A 16,158-nucleotide genomic window follows, 5' to 3' on the forward strand; every position below is an offset into this window, starting at 1 on the left:
ATGCTCAAAGAATTTTTAGTGGATTAGAATCATTTCCAGATGTGATACTTATGAAGCTTTTAGAAAACATCTGTTTGTTCAATCATCCAATACATCAATAAACACTGAGTAGGCATCTGCTCTGCACCAGGAGCTGTGGTAGCTACTCAAATCAAGGTCCTTAGGATTCTATAGCAGAGACAGACATACCAAATTACATTAAAGCCAGGCATGATGGTGCAGTGCACGCCTGTAATCTGAGTGACTTGAGAGGCTGAGGCAGGAGGATCACAAGTACAAGGTTAGTCTCAGCAATTTAGCAAGACCCTGTCTCAAAATAAAAGGGCTGGGGATGTTGTTTAGTGGTTAAGCTTCCCCGAGTTCAATCCTCAGTACCAATTTTTTAAAAATTGGATTCTTAACCATACATTCTTACAGATTTTATGGTTAGGAGGGACTACTGTTATCTCTTAGAGTTTTTAAGTATTATGTGCCCAAAAGCAGACAGCAAGCTTTCCCTAGATTAGCAGTGAAGAAGTGTAATTCAATGGGAGAAAGACCTTCCCAAAAGGTGCGGCTTCCACCTTCCTGAGTGAATTTGTTCCTTTAGCCTGATTTTTTAGTGGTTGCCTTCTTTCTTGTCTTCCACATGTCCCCTCCCCAGCAGATTTCATTTCCTGTGTCTATCTTGGCATCCCTCTAAATCCAAGACTCCAAGACTAAAGCCTGGCCTCTCTGTATTATTGGGCGTGATCTCAGACAATTGTTTAACTACCCTGAGCCTTCATTTTCCCATTTGATGAAGGAGCGGATCACATCTGAGGCTTGTGGTTCACTCCAGCCAGGATGACATTCACACTCTGCTGCACACAGTGCTCCTCCAGGCCTTCCTTTCTTACATGGCTGCATCCATCCCCCTCTCCTGTGCCACCTGGCAAACATCAAGGCTCAGCTCAAATATCTTCAGGCAGGTTTCCCCTGCTCACACACAGGCACACACAAGATTACAGTCTGGCCTTCCTTTATACTACCATTACCTCGTGAGAAGCCATAGAACGAAAAGGCCAAGGGAGATATAAAGACAGGTTTGAGTCGTGGTCCCTCACCTCACCTCGAGAGCCACAGTTTCTCATTGTACAATAAGAAAAATACTTAAATTTGCATGTCTAGTCAGTTTATGGGAATAAGAAACAATGTCAAGTGCTTGGCACCTAAGAAGTGCTGCTATAAAAAGCCTGCATTACACCTGTCAGGAGCCCTCAGTGCACTGAACTAGAGAGATCGTCGCGGGTGTCCGCGCTAGACTGCCAGCTGCCTGAGGGCAGCGTGGACGCACAGGTTCAGCGGCTTCGTGGTCCGAGGGGGCTAGGCTGGCCAGGCCTACAAGGACGCGGCTCCAATTCCCGGGGGGAAGACCTAGAGGCGCGGACCCCACCTCCCGGAAGTGACGTCACAGGGACTAGCCGCGCCGAGCAGGGCCGGCCGGAGCGGGACGAGCACAGCATGGCGGAAGCGGAAGGGAGTTCTCCGCTCCTGTTGCCGCCGCCACCGCCCCCTCCCGGGATGGCGGAAGTGGAGGTGCAGACGGCGGCCCAGACGGACATGAAGCAGTACCACTGCTCCAGCGGCGTCACCATGGACGTGGAGCGGAGCCGCTTCCCCTACTGCGTGGTATGGACGCCCATCCCGGTGCTCACGTGAGTCTCCTTCTGCGTCCGCCTAGGGTGATGAAGAGGGCCCAGAGAGAGCCGGAGCCCTTGCGGTGTCCTCCGGCGGCGGGTCTTCCTCCCCCCGATACGCTGCAAGCCCTCGCCCTCGCCCTGGGATGGCCCGCATCTCTCACTCAGTCGCCAGAATCCTGCCACCCGCGCCCCGCCTTTTTCCGCTGACAATTGGGACATGCTACCTGTCCTGGTTGCAACCGGGCTAGTCTGGGAGAAAAACAAGTGTAGGTAGGCGGGAAAGGCCAGGGGGCTGGAGGCTGCAGGCGTACCGAACAGGGGCCCCTAACTTGGTCCGAGGAGATGTCTTCATTCATTCTCCGGTTTATTCATTCATTGAGCAAATGCTTATTGATCACTTGCAGTATACAAGACATCCCGCTGCGTCTGGAAGCCACAGTAGGAGTCTGGCAGGGGCCATACCTCTCCTGGGAGGTCTACGTGGGAAGGGCCACCAGAGGTCTGGGAGACCAACCCTGTGACTTACACACCATCTCAGTCGCAAAGCAGGTGCAGGTCCCAGAGTGTCTGCCTCCCATAGGAAGGTTCTGTGTATAGCCTTTGTCAGGGGAGAGGCAGGTGCACAGCTGCTGCTTGCTACCCTCATACTTCAACTGGTAACAATAACCACTGCTCCAAGTGCCAGTTTGCCAAGCCTTTTCACTCCCATTTTCCATAAATTTCATAGCCACTTTTTTAAAAAATTTTGTTCTAAATTTTTTTAGTTGTCGATGGACCTTTGTTTTATTCATTTATATGCAGTGCTGAGAATCGAACCCAGTGACTCACACATACTAGGCAAGCACTCTGCTACTGAGCCACAGCCCCAGCCCCTTCACAGCCACTTTCTAAGGTAGGAATTATCTTCTTCCATGGTAAAGCTGAGCTTCTAGCATAGTCTTGGTTAGATGCCTACCCCAGCAAGCAAAGGCTTTCAAAACTCAGTTTTCTGACTATGTAACTTGTTATCTTTTAGCTGTACCTTATCTCCTTTAATACAGTGTAATAGATTTGTTCCCCCTATCAGAAATAGCCAAGTGGAGTTCCAGAGAGGAAGCATTTGTTGCTTACATGCTACATCCTAAAGTGTTCTCAACATTTATATATATATTTTTTTAAAGAGAGAGTGAGAGAGGAGGGGGAGAGAGAGAGAGAGAGAGAATTTTTAATATTTTATTTTTTAGTTCTCGGAGGACACAACATCTTTGTTGGTATGTGGTGCTGAGAATCGAACCTGAGCCGCACGCATGCCAGGCGAGCGCGCTACCGCTTGAGCCACATCCCCAGCCCAAAATTGTTCAAGTTTTTTTTTTTTTTTTAGTTTTTAGGTGGACACAATATCTTTGTTTTATTTTTATGTGGTGCTGAGAATCGAACCCAGTGCCTCACGCATGCCAGACGAGCACGCTACCACTTGAGCTACATCCCCAGCCCAACATTTATATTAAAATACTTAAATTGTTTTGTTTTCAAACGCTTGTGCATTTAAGAGCATCCAAATTTTTTATACCAAATTTAAAAATACATTTTTAAAGAACATGTGTTCATTAATTCAATTGATATTACACATTTGCTAAGTGACTGTTATATGCCCAGATAGTTCTAGGTGTTAAGAATATACAATGGTGAATAAAGCAGATGCAATGCTTGTTCTTGTAAAGTGTCAGTCCTGGTGGAAGGAGTAGACTGTAAACTAACTACAGAACTTCTGATAGTGGTTAGTGCTATGAAGAAAATAAAACATTAATGTGAAAGTAACTGGATGGGGTATTTAGGGAACCTACTGGTTTTGTTAAAGCCTGTCATATTATCCTATTTTCTCTCAATTTTTCTCATTCTTCAAAAACCGTTTGTGCATGGTCTTCTGCAGGCATCATGATCCTCAGTCATCTGGGCCAGAAGCCGTTGGCATGCCAGTTGTATTCAGGTCTATCTGCAGGTGTTCATAACTCCAAGATGAGTGAGATAATCATGGGCCCATCAAAGGACTCGTGCTCTTTTTAGAGGACTCCCTTACAGCCAAAGAGAGAGAGAAACTAACATGTGTAATACATTGTAGTTTTGTTGATAAGAGTGCAGAGCTAGATTTGGCACAGGGAACTATCATCTGTCTTTGTCTTACATCAGAATTGAACACCACTTTTTTTTTTTTTTTTTAATATTTGGTGGGTTTTTGTTTTTGTTTTGCAGTACTGGGGATCAAATCCACAAAGCTTTACACATGCTATGCAAACATTCTACCACTGAATACATCCTCAGTCCTCCACTTTTTTTTTTCTAATTGGCACATAGTATTGCACATATTTATGGGATATAGGATGACACTTCAAAACCGGTTTAAAATATGTAATGATCATGTCATAGTAATTGACATATCCATCGACCTCAGACATGTATCATTTCTTTATGTTGAGAACATTCAAAATCCTCTCTATTAGCTATTTGGAAATATATAAATTGTTGTGAACTAAAATTACTATACTTAACTATAGAATATTAGAAGTTATTCCTCCAGTCCAAATGTACCCTCTTCACATTTTTTTCCCCTTGGCAGGGTTAGAGATTGAACCCAGGGCCTCATATACGCTAGGCAAACACTGAGTTACATCCCTGACCCTTTTTATTTTTTATTTTAAGGCAGAGTCTAAGTTGCTGAGGGTCTTACTAAGTTGACAAGACTGTCCTTGAACTTGTGATCCTTGGCCTCCTGAGTAGCTGTGGTTACACCGCTTCATCTGGCTCCCGCTACGCTCTTTGTTTTTTCTTTCCTGGTGATTGAACCTGTGGCTCTTTACCACTGAGCCACATCCCTTTTCATTTTTTATTTTGAGACAGGGCCTGCCTCACTATTACTGAGTCTGTCCTTGAACTTGTGGTCCTCCTTTTACACTTTTAAATGCCAGGTATTTGTTCATTATTTAGTCAGATATTATTGAGTCACAATTATGTGCCAGGCACTGTCCTTGAGGGTACTACAGTAAACAAGGCAAAAATCCTTCTTCTAATGGAGCTTAAGTTTTAGTGGAGAGACAGTCAATGTCCAAGTAATCAAGATAATTTCAGGTAGTTGTGCATGGATGTTGTAAAGAAGACAAATCAGAGTAATGGATCTTGGATGTGTGTGACTACTATAGAAGGCATAATTCAGGAAGACCTCCAGAGTCTTAAAACTCTACTCAATCTTCCTTTTTAAAGAGAGCTTGAATCCATCTGCTGCTCACCACCCCACTACCCATACTTTGGTTAGGGTCATCATCATCTTTGGTTGGAATTACAGCAATAGCCTCAGGAATGGCCTCCTTCCTACCCTCTTTGCCTATCCCCTCCCATTCTTCAGGCACAGGCCACACTTACTGCTTTGGAGATTTCTGCCATTAGATATCCCATCCTTTCACAGGTCAAGGTTAAAAGTCATCTCTGCTGACTCTGCCCCAACCTCAGTTCCAAGTAATCACTTCCCTGAGCTGCATCTCTACAGGTTTTGCCTCCATCTCTCTAGGAGGGTGCTTTGTGCTCATGCTTAGGCAGCCTTGAGACCAGGACCTGGCTGCTGGCCCTGTGAAACCTGCTGCAACTGGATCATTGTCTCCAGCACTCAGGCTTTGTAGGGCCATGGTTCTCAGGCTATAGACCTATCTGGGGTTCCTGTGTGTTACATATTAAGATCCATTTGAGATTTGCTTTTTTAAAAATGCCTATGGCAGCTGTGCATGGTGGCACATGCCTGAATTCCTGAATATTCTGGAGATTTGAAGCAGAGGATTGCTTCAACCCAGGAGTTGGAGGTGTCTGGCCAACACAACAAGACTCCGTCTCAAGAAAAAATGAACTGGGTTAAGCCAAGATGGTGGCACATACCTGTAATCCCAGCTACTCGGGACATTGAGGCAGGAAAATCACAAACAAGTTTAAGGTCAATCTGGGCAATTTAGCAAAACCTTGGCTCAAAAAAAAAAAAAAAGTAAAAAGGGCTGGGGAATGTAATGAGGTGGCTCAGTGGTAAAGAGCCAGGTAGAGCGCTTACCTGGTATGCACCAGGCCCTGGGTTCACTCTCTAACATCATTAAAAAAAAAAAAAAAAAAAGTGAAAAAACACTGTAGAATTTTGGTTCCTGGAATACACCATGTTTTGTCCTGATCTCTGTCCTTGCACATTAATTCATCAACATTTGGATTATTTCCACTAATTTTTCTATCAACTTTTTGGAGATAATTATATGCAATAAAAGGTATACATTTTAAGAGTACAAGTAATGAGGTTTGGTATTTGTTTTTGTTTATTGCGTTACTGGGGATGGAACCTAGGACCGTGCACATCCTAGGCATGTACTCTACACTGAGCTATAGCCCTGAGTTCGCTGAGTTTTAACAGATGTTTTTGGCTATTTTAAATAAAGGTGCTATGAAGATTCCGTTCATGGCCTAGGTAGATACAAGCACTCATTTCTGTTGGGTGTATACTCCGAAGTGGACCTGCTAAGGCATAGGGTGCAGTGTCCAACTGTTTTTCAAAGTGATAGAAACTATTTACGCTCCTCTAGAGATGAGTGAGGTTGCTCTTCACCCTCACTGGCATTCTCTGTTATTGTGCTTTTGGTTGTAGCCTGTGGTGAGGGTGTGGGGCCATCCCATTGTGCTATTGATTCAGTTACCCCTCTTTTGGGCCCCCCTGCACCTCTAGACCACCCTCAGAGGCACTCATCACATGACACTATATTCACATGCTCTCACTGGATAAAGTATCCCCAGCATCTCTCTGATTGGTTGAAAACCCCTTAAGCTCTGTCCCTTTCCTGTCCTTTTTCCTCATAGGTGGTTTTTCCCCATCATTGGCCACATGGGCATCTGCACATCCACAGGAGTCATTCGGGACTTTGCTGGCCCCTATTTTGTCTCGGTGAGTTCCCATTCTGTCCTTCCTTGGAGGGTCCCAAGGCTTGCATGGAAGGCTGACCTGTCCTGCCTGGAGTCAGGCTTCCTATATCCCCAAACCCAGGAAGATGCAGGTGACATGCAACCCTGGCCCTAAGCCCTCACCAGTATCACCTTTCCCCTTCTCTTACCTCCAAGACAGGCCAGAAGGGCAATGTGGCCAGAAGGAACTTAACCCTTAAATAACTGGCCCATTCCTTTGTCCCTGCCCCTGGGGTTCTAAGCCATGGGTAAGGGTAGAGGCAAGAGTAGAGTCAGACCGTCTGGGAACCACATCTCTGGGCCTTCAGAAGATGGGAGCCAAGGTGGGAAGGCTGACATGGTTCCTGAGGTCAATCTTCTAGAAAATCAGCTGTGCTCTATTCCCTGGGGTCTGTTCCCTGGGAATGGGCAAAGACTGGTCCACTGGCTAGCTCCACATGAACATGCAGCATCTGCTCGTATCTAGGTCGGAGATAGGAATGAAGGAGATGTTGGTAGCATCAGCCTGTTTATAGTTGCCATGACTTATTTTTGTGTGTGATGATTCTGGGGATTGAACCCAGGGTGCTCTACCACTGACCTACATCCCCAGCCCTTTTTATTTTTTATTTTGAGACAGGGTCTTGCTAAGTTGCCCAGGCTGGCCTTGAACTTGTGATCCTCCTGCCTCAGCCTCCCCAGTCACTAGGATTACAGGTGTACGCCACAACATCTTAATACAACAAGGCCAACCCCTTTGCACTTAAAAATACTTTCACTGTCATATATTTTTATTTTTTTATTTTTTATTTTTTTAAAGAGAGAGTGAGAGAGGAGAGAGAGAGAGAGAATTTTGAATATTTATTTTTTAGTTCTCGGTGGACACAACATCTCTGTTGGTATGTGGTGCTGAGGATCGAACCCGGGCCGCACGCATGCCAGGCGAGCGCGCTACCGCTTGAGCCACATCCCCAGCCCTGTCTCATATTTTTATAAATCTGATTCTGAACCTATACTCTGTCCCTGCATAATTCCTCTATGCCAGGTTTTATATGGTTAACATCTCCCTTGTTGGAAGCCTCTCTAGGCCCAGCAGCCCCCATTCTACTGTGAATGCATGACACTACCATGAAGGAAACCTCCAGCCCATGACCAAAGATCAGAAAGATGCCAGGGAATGCAAGAATTCCCTGGGTATCCCACTGCCTTCTTCCCACAGAAAAGCCACTATTGGCACTTTAGAAATCATGCCAGCCCCCTGGCAGGCCTTCACTCCACTTTTGCCCACCCCTGATAACACCCTCTTCTAAGTCACTGCACTTCAGCCATAGACCCAGGTTTGTATATAACCTGGATGTACGTTCCCCACTGATCTCTGCTCTTGTCCCTCAACAGGAAGACAACATGGCCTTTGGAAAGCCTGCCAAGTAAGTGATGAACACCTGTGTGACTGGCCTAGGGCAGGTTGCTTCTGCCCAGAGCAGCAGGCCGGGTCCTCTGGGGTATAGCAGGAGGACCAAGTATGGAGGGGAGGGACAGCCAGGGTCAGTCAGGGCATAGCAGCCCTGTATCAAGCACCGATTATGCCAATCCCTGGCTGGGCCTTTACCTGTAGACCATCCAAACCTTGCCTCAGCTCTCCAAGGTTGTGCTTTCAATTCTATGACAAAGGGTGAAGAAAGGGAAGGGACATGGTCAAGATCACAGAGGAAGTGGCAAAACCAGGCTCACAGCCAGATCTGTCTCCCTCTGTGTCCTGGACACAATTCCTGCCCCTTGGGAGCAAACAGGCCATTTAAGGTATAAGGAAGGCATTGTTTGGATGCTGCTGTTAAGTTCTGCTTGGAGGGATTAAAAACAGTTCAGATCCTTAGGGAGAGAAACTGGTTTAGTTGGGGGCTTTAGGTCTTCATTTCTTTCATCTTGGATGCTTGCAATAGCTCCAGGCCTAGTGATAATGCCTCGGTCCTCAGTATCCTCAAAAGAACAGCAGATACCCAAGGCTGCCCAGGAGGTGGGCACAAAGCAGAGGCAATTTGGAGGCAGGCTGGAGCCAAGCTCTCCGACCCTGACTCTGGTTTCCTCAGGCAGGTGGAAATGTGGTCCAGGAGTCTCTGGGCTTATGTTTTCTGCGATGCTGCTTTTTGAAGACTGTTTGTTATTGTTTTATTTTTTCTTTTTTTTTTTTTTTTTTTTTTAAAGAGAGAGAGGAGAGAGAGAGAATTTTTTTAATATTTATTTTTCAGTTTTCGGCAGACACAACATCTTTGTTGGTATGTGGTGCTGAGGATCGAACCCGGGTCGCACGCATACCAGGCGAGCTCGCTACCGCTTGAGCCACATCCCCAGCCCTTGTTTTATTTTTTCAAAGACAGTTTTAAGGGTTTCCTTTTCCCATAGGAGCTCCCAAATGCCACCATGGCACTGTGTATAGGCTCCTCCACAAGCCATACAAGGGGAGAATGCTTGCTTATGGGTAAACTCCTCATTGTGACATCCAAGTCCCTGCATGACATGGCCCCTGTTGCATCTCCTGCCTCACCTGCCAGCATTCCATCACCTCATTTCTCTTTCTGAATCTTTGAGTAGTGCTTAGTCACTTAGTTTTGGGGACACACTGCAGTTTTCTGCTTCTCACTTTGTTCAAACCCTCCCCTTAGTCTACAGGGCCTTGCCTCCCTTTTCTGTGTTCGCTGACTTCTCTTCCATTAGACTAGACTCAGATGTCACCTCCAGAAAACCATATCACACCCCCTCTCTTCATCCATTAGGTTGCCATGACAAAATACCATTTGGTGGGTTGATAAACCACAGAAATATATTTCTCACATCTCTGGAGGCTGGGAAAGCTAAGATCAAGGTACTGGCAGATCAAGTGCCTGGTGAGGGCCCGCAGCACCTTCTTGCTATATTCTCACATGGTGGAAGGGGCAAGGTTCTCTCTCAGGCCACTCTCATACGGGCGTTAACCCCATTCATGGGAACTATACCCCCATGACCTCAAAGGCCTCACCTCCTAATATTTTCACATTGGGGGTTAGGATTTCAACATATCAGTGGTGTGGGTGGGGCAAACATCGAAACCATAGTACCCCTCAACTGAGCTGGCTTCATGTCCTCCCAGGATCCACTGGTGCATGGCACCTCACCCTGTTATTATCTGCTGCATGACTCTTGCCTAGATCTGGCCTCAGCACCCAGCACAGAGCAGGTCGCAAGGAACATCACTACAGCTGAGAGGCCTCAAGGGGGCCTATCCAGTGCCCAGAACCTCCTCTCTTCCTCAGGTACTGGAAGTTGGACCCTGCTCAGGTTTATGCTAGTGGGCCCAATGCCTGGGACACAGCTGTGCATGACGCCTCTGAGGAGTACAAGCATCGCATGGTAGGTGGTTGGGACAGCAAGCACTCCTGAGATGGGGACCAGGGTGGGAAGTTTACCCTAGCTCATCCTGACCCCAATCCTTCCTATACTTGCAGCACAATCTCTGCTGTGACAACTGCCATTCACATGTCGCATTGGCCCTGAACTTGATGCGCTACAACAATAGCACAAACTGGAACATGGTGACCCTCTGCTTCTTCTGCCTGCTTTATGGGAAGTATGTCAGGTGAGCTGCCCTCCCACCTGTATATTCCCCTGGGCTGCTCTCTAGAGGATCCCAGTGAGGCTGTGTCTGGAGTCCTTCACAGCAGGGACAGTTGGAGCAGATGCCAATTGGAGCCGTGAAGGTTCCAGAATGACTGAGTTCCTGGTGGAAAAGGAGGTTACTGTGCCAAAATGCAGCTCCACCTTGGTCCCCAGCCTGGTTGTTGCTTGCTATGAGGCCTTGGGTAGCTGCCTTGGCCTCTGCATTGCAGTTGGCATTGCTAAGATGGTAGTAATGATTCTGGCTCCTCAGGGAGGATGTAAGTCTAAGAGACCTATGCTCAGGCAAAGAAAGTAGATCTTCATGGGATGGTTTGGTGACTACTCCACAGTATCCCTTCCTGTAACTCCCTGTGAGAGGCAGGGTTTTGAGCAGTGAACCCAGTGGTAGCTTGGGTGGATCTTTGAAGTCACAGTCTTCTGACCTATGAGGTCCAAGGCATTCATTGCCAGCTCTTAGTAAAAATAGGTCTCAGAGAGGTTGAGTGAGTTGCCCATAGTCCCACAGCAAGGCCCACACTTGAGCTAATCTGGGCCCCTCCTCCAAGCTTTCCTGTTAGCTGTGCTTATCATTAAGAGCTTTTGGTTGGAGGCTGGGGTTGTGGCTCAGTGACAGAGTGCTTGCCTCGCACCTGTGAGGCACTGGGTTTGATCCTTAGCACCACATAAAAATAAACAAACAAAATAAAGATATTGTGTCCATGTATAACTAAAAAAAATTTTTTTAATTTTAATATTTATTTTTTAGTTCTCGGCAGACACAACATCTTTGTTTGTATGTGGTGCTGAGGATCGAACCCGGGCCGCACGCATGCCAGGCGAGCGTGCTACCGCTTGAGCCACATCCCCAGCCCCTAAAAAAAACAAACTTTTGGTTGGGTGTACTGGTGTACTCCTGTAGTGCCAATACCTCAGGAGGCTGAGGCAGGAGGATTGAAAGTTTGAGGCTAGTGTCAGCAACTTCACGAGACCCTGCTTCAAAAAATAAAAATGGCTGGGGATATGGCTCAGTGGTAGAGCTCTTGCCTAGCATATTCAAGCTCTAGGTTCAATCCCTAGTACCACCAGGAAAAAAAAAAAAAGTTTCTTGGAAAGAAGACTCTCCAGGGTCTTCATTTTCCAGCCTGGAAGGTATTTAAAGGTGCCGTGAGAAGAACATAACTGTGGTCACAGAGAAATTGAGGCAGAGCCAGAGCTGGCCCCAGGTCCCTGACTCCCAGCCCTCGGCTCCAGCCATAGCACTGTGCCAACACTCACCAATCTCCTGCCCCCAGTGAGCCCCATCATGAAGGCCACAGCAGAGGCCACTCATGGCTTTCACACCCAAACTTAAATTCCTGGTCTCCTTGCTGGTGCCCTCTTCTTAGAGATAAGTGATTATGGGTGGAGCCAGTGAGACCCAGAGGCAGCACACCCCCCTTTTCCAGCAAAGTCTGATCTCCACCCGGATCTGGTGGTCCTCCACAGTGGGCACTAGCCAGGTTCTATTCCTTAATTGAGTTTGGGAATGGGGAGTAGTTCCAGGGACTCCTTAGGGGTGGCAGTTCTGTCAGGGTTGTAATTAGATGGGGCTCAGGGCCACATACCTGTCATCTGCCCCTGCCCACCCTTGCTCTTCTCCCTCTGTCAGCATCGGAGCCTTCGTGAAGACCTGGCTGCCCTTCGTCCTCCTCCTGGGCATCATCCTGACCGTCAGCCTGGTCTTCAACCTGCGGTGATAGCTGCCACACAGCCTCAAGCCCACCAGGCTTCCAAGGAAGAAGCCCCTTATGGTCCCAGATTCTTTCTCCTCACCCCCAAAGGCAGGGGTAGCCTGCTCTGTTGGACTTGGGGACTGGGAGGGTGGGATGAAGGGTCTGAGAATGAGTGTAGGGCAGGGCTCTCTGCTTGTTGTATCTCACTGGCTACTCAGAAGCTCCCTGCCCCCTTCCCCTGGGCTTGTGACCCTGCCCTTGAAGCACCCTCTTGTCCCCCTGTTGGGAAGACCCTGCCTGCTGTAGAGCTCCTTTTGCCACAGCCCAGTGCTCACTGTGGACAAGGACCCACCAGACAAGGCAGCACCCTGACCAGAGGTGGATTAGGAACCTGCCCTCTGCCCAGTAGCTCTGGTTCTGAAGTGGGATAGGGTGTACTACTACCCTGGAGCCTTCCCCTTTGGCCTCTAGAATGTTCCAGAAGGCTAGATAGGTCCTTCTTTTAGATATCTGCCAGAAGCTGCACTGGGATGCTGTGCCCATCTGCTGGTGCCCTCCAACCCATGCAGCCTCCTCTTCCCCCTTTCCAGGACCTCCCAGCAATTGGGCCCATCTCCCCTGCAGTTTGGGGCCTGGCTGGTAAGGTGAGTGAAGCTGACATGTGCAGAGTGGCTCTGTATATCAGGTGATGTAGACCCACTCTTTGTCCCCTTGGGGCCAAAGTCAGTGCCGTCAGGTAGCAGGAGACAGGCTGTTTCCTCCCATCTGACTACAACTCCCCACTTAAAGCTGTCAGAAAAGGCCCTGTACTGCCACCTCACCCCACTGCTCCATGGGCTCCTTTGTGAGGGGCTCCCTAGCAGGATAATAAAAAGTTTTGAGTTGAGGTGGTACCTGTCCTTGTTTTCTCCCACTCTGCGGCCCCCTCACTCTTTACCTGGTTATATTCTTTGTGTCCTTGGTATCTCTACCCCTGGCAAGAGATCTAGTTGCCAGTGCCACAGCTAAGTCTGTGTTCAGTGCCTGGAGCTCACAGGGACATCAGCATCCCTCAGTGATCTCCAGGTTATGGGAATTGCCCACATTCCAGGACCATCATTCCAAGCTCTCTCCTGGAAGCAAGTGAGTATTGAAACCCCTCCCAGATTCTTTGTTGGGAAGAGCTTTGCAGAAGGATTGGTGTTAGAACTGAGCAGGCTTTTCAGTGGGTAGACCAGAGCCCTAGGGCTGCCCCTCAATCAGGAGTGCCCAGTTTGGAGTAAGCTAAGAGAATTGGCCAGCCATATCCATCTGTCAGATGGCTGGACTTCTTGTGCTGACCCCCATGTTCATGTCCCTGGCCTCTCCTTGTTACCGCCCCCCAATCTCTTGCTGCTGCCCTTCAGCTTCTGTGCTCTCTACACCCTGCAGTGCTCACCCAGCTTTGGTCCTTTACTTTCTGAAACCTGTTGAGAAAGCCCAGCTTAAAAACTGCCTTCAGAGCTGGGGGCATAGCTTAGTGGTAAAGCAGTTGTCCAGCATGTGTGAGGCCTGGGTTTCATCGCCAGCACCTCAAAAAGCAAAATGAAACTGCCTCCTCAGCAGGCTGAGCTATGTCACTTCAGATGAACTAGTGAGAAAGTGGTTAGCATTTTGAGGGTCCTTTGTGCTAATCCAGAGGGCACCTTGAGGACAGGCATTAGCTGCTGGCCCCAAGGCCCTGGGTCAGTGACAGCCAGCTCACTCCAGACCCAGCAGTATTGTGGTTCCAAGCCTGGATCTTGCACATTGGGGTCCATCTGAGAGTTGATTGGGGACAAGAAAAAAGATACTGAGGACAGCCATAGCACAATAGACAGGCTGTGCATGATGGTGTTTGCCTATAACCTAGCAACTGAAGAAGCTAAGGCAGGATCACAAGTTCAAGGCCCCGCTGGGCAACTTAGATACTGCCTTAAAATTTAAAAGAGGGAGGGCTGGGGATGTGGCTCAAGCCGTAGCGCACTTGCCTGGCATGCGTGTGGCCCGGGTTCGATCCTCAGCACCACATACAAACAAAGATGTTGTGTCCGCCGAAAACCAAAAAATAAATATTAAAATTCTCTCTCTCCCTCACTCTCTCTTAAAAAAGAATAAATAAATAAATAAATAAAATTTTTAAAAGGGTCTGGGGATGTAGCTCAGTGGTAACCCCTGGGTTTGATCCCCAGTACCAAAAACAAAAGAACAAGAAAAAATTTTAAGGCCTGCTCCATTCAGCCCAGCAAAAACTAGAATTTGCCTTGGGGCGACAGGATGTAAAAATCATCACGGGCAGGCACTGCTAGAGGCATAGCTCAATGGTAGAGTGCCTGCCTGGCATGTGTGAGGCCTGAGGTTCCATCCCAGCACCACACATGAACACACACAAACCAGTTAATGAGAGCTTACTACATGCTAGGCCTTGAAATGAAGTACTGTTGTTATTTATCCTCACAGCAGCCCTATAGGATGGGTGCTGTCATCACCATTTTACAGATGAAAAAAACAAGCACAGAAAAATAAAGGGACATGGTCAAGGTTTTGGAGGTAGAAAGAGGAACCATGGTTCAAACCCAGCAGCCTGGCTCTAGAGCTTCCCCACCCCGCAAACCACCCCAAAGGTACATTAGCTAGAGCCCAAGGAGTGAAAGTGGGGAGAGGCTGTTTCTCTGGAGGGCGAGTGCTGTGACCAAAAAGAGGGAAGAGTAGGAGCTGGAATTGGAAGCACTCCTCACAACAGTCCTGTAAGACGGCTGCTCTTGTCCTCTACAATGAAAGCAAGGCTGGCCGTAGAGCCCAGATCTGCTGGCCTCTAGGACACTGCCTCTTCCTTGGGGCATTGCCTGGAGACCAGCCAGAGGGCAGAGATAGTCATGGGGGGTCAGGGATGGCTGCCAAGACTTTATCAGCTAGGCAGGGAACACAAAAGGACCAGAGGTGTTGGAAGAACAGGAAGAAGAATCTAAGGTTCTAAGGGTATGTGTGACAAAGAATAGAGCCAGATTTACCATGGTAATCCTGAGGGTCACGCTGAGAGGGGTTGGACAGCCCACAATGGAGGGCAGTCTATCTTGGAAGGCAGGGAGACTTCGGTCAGCAAAAGTGCCAAAGGAGGCTGGACTGGTGATGGCTACTGGCACCTTCCAAACCTAAGGAATGACAAAAGTATGTTCAGAAAGGACCTCTGACAGTTGGGCAATAAAGGGGTGGAAGGCCAGGTGGGGCTGCATGGAGACCAGAGGAGGAGGCTCCCAGAAAAGGCTGAGGAGGTGGGTGGGGATGTGGCTCAGTGGTGGAGTGTTTGCCTAGCACATGTGAGGCACTGGGTTTGATCTTCAGTATCACATAAAAATAAAGATATTGTGTCCATCTACAATTAAATATGTGTGTGTATGTGTTTGTGCGTATGTGTATGTATGTATGTGTATTTTTTTTTTTTTAAAGAAAAAGAAAAGACTGAGCAGGGGCTGAGGCCAGGGCAGCAGGAAGAAAGACAGAGACTAGCCAGGAGGGGACAGTGCCTGGAATGTCAGGGGCAACCTCTGGTGAAGTAGGAGACCTGGGGGCCGGGGTGATCCTGAGGGTGGTGGGAGCTACTTACAGGAATGGGAACTTGGAAGGGGGGCTTCAGATGAGGAGGTCAAGCTGGGCATGGTGGTGAATACCTGTAATCCCAGCGGCTCAGGAGGCTGAAACAGGAGGATCATGAGTTCAAAGCCAGCCTCAGCAACTTAGTGAGGCCCTAAGCAACTTAGAGAGACCCTGTCTCTAAATAAAATATGAAAAAGGGCTGGGGATGCAGCTCAGTGGTTAAGTGCCCCTAGGTTCAAACCCTGCTACCAAACAACAAAAAACACAAGAGAGGTCATAGGCATGGGACTGTATTGATGCCTGGCACCTACTACATGCCTGTTTATACCAGACCCTTTAATTTCTCTTATAGTAGGCTCCTTGCATGCTGCTATCTAATTTGCATAGGAGGAAATTGCAGCTCAGAGAGGTTAAGAGACCTGCTGAAGATCACAAAGTGGCAGAGCAGGGACTCTGCTAAAGATTGTCTAACTTCAAAGTCTGCAATCCTTCCATTACCTCTGATTCTTAGAAAAGTGGCTAACATTGCTTTCAAAGTAATTTCCAATCAGCTCCTCCGTGGGCAAGATAGGTTGCTACTCATTAGTAAGACAGGTGAGTCAACTCTGCTGGGGCCAGGGCCTCCTTGAGTT

General features: G+C 48.0%; 1 protein-coding gene and 1 long non-coding RNA gene across 2 annotated transcripts; one reads left to right on the forward strand and one right to left on the reverse strand.

Annotated features, from left to right (window-relative positions):
• The first annotated feature begins 1,425 nt into the window (after positions 1 to 1,425).
• Tmem222 (transmembrane protein 222) lies at positions 1,426 to 12,821 on the forward strand. The gene is made up of 6 exons (XM_005317660.5): positions 1,426 to 1,676; positions 6,513 to 6,597; positions 7,989 to 8,020; positions 9,881 to 9,977; positions 10,073 to 10,203; positions 11,872 to 12,821. The coding sequence occupies exons 1-6, from the start codon at positions 1,483 to 1,485 to the stop codon at positions 11,957 to 11,959; spliced, it is 627 nt and encodes a 208-aa protein (XP_005317717.1). The 5' UTR covers positions 1,426 to 1,482; the 3' UTR covers positions 11,960 to 12,821.
• LOC144367963 (uncharacterized) lies at positions 12,248 to 15,674 on the reverse strand. The gene is made up of 2 exons (XR_013427627.1): positions 15,537 to 15,674; positions 12,248 to 15,084 (listed from the first exon to the last, which is right to left on the reverse strand). It is a non-coding gene; the product is annotated as an uncharacterized LOC144367963 (long non-coding RNA).
• Positions 15,675 to 16,158: the final 484 nt, after the last annotated feature.

Source organism: Ictidomys tridecemlineatus, chromosome 11, assembly GCF_052094955.1.
Source record: "Ictidomys tridecemlineatus isolate mIctTri1 chromosome 11, mIctTri1.hap1, whole genome shotgun sequence".
Taxonomy (NCBI): Eukaryota; Metazoa; Chordata; class Mammalia; order Rodentia; family Sciuridae; genus Ictidomys; species Ictidomys tridecemlineatus.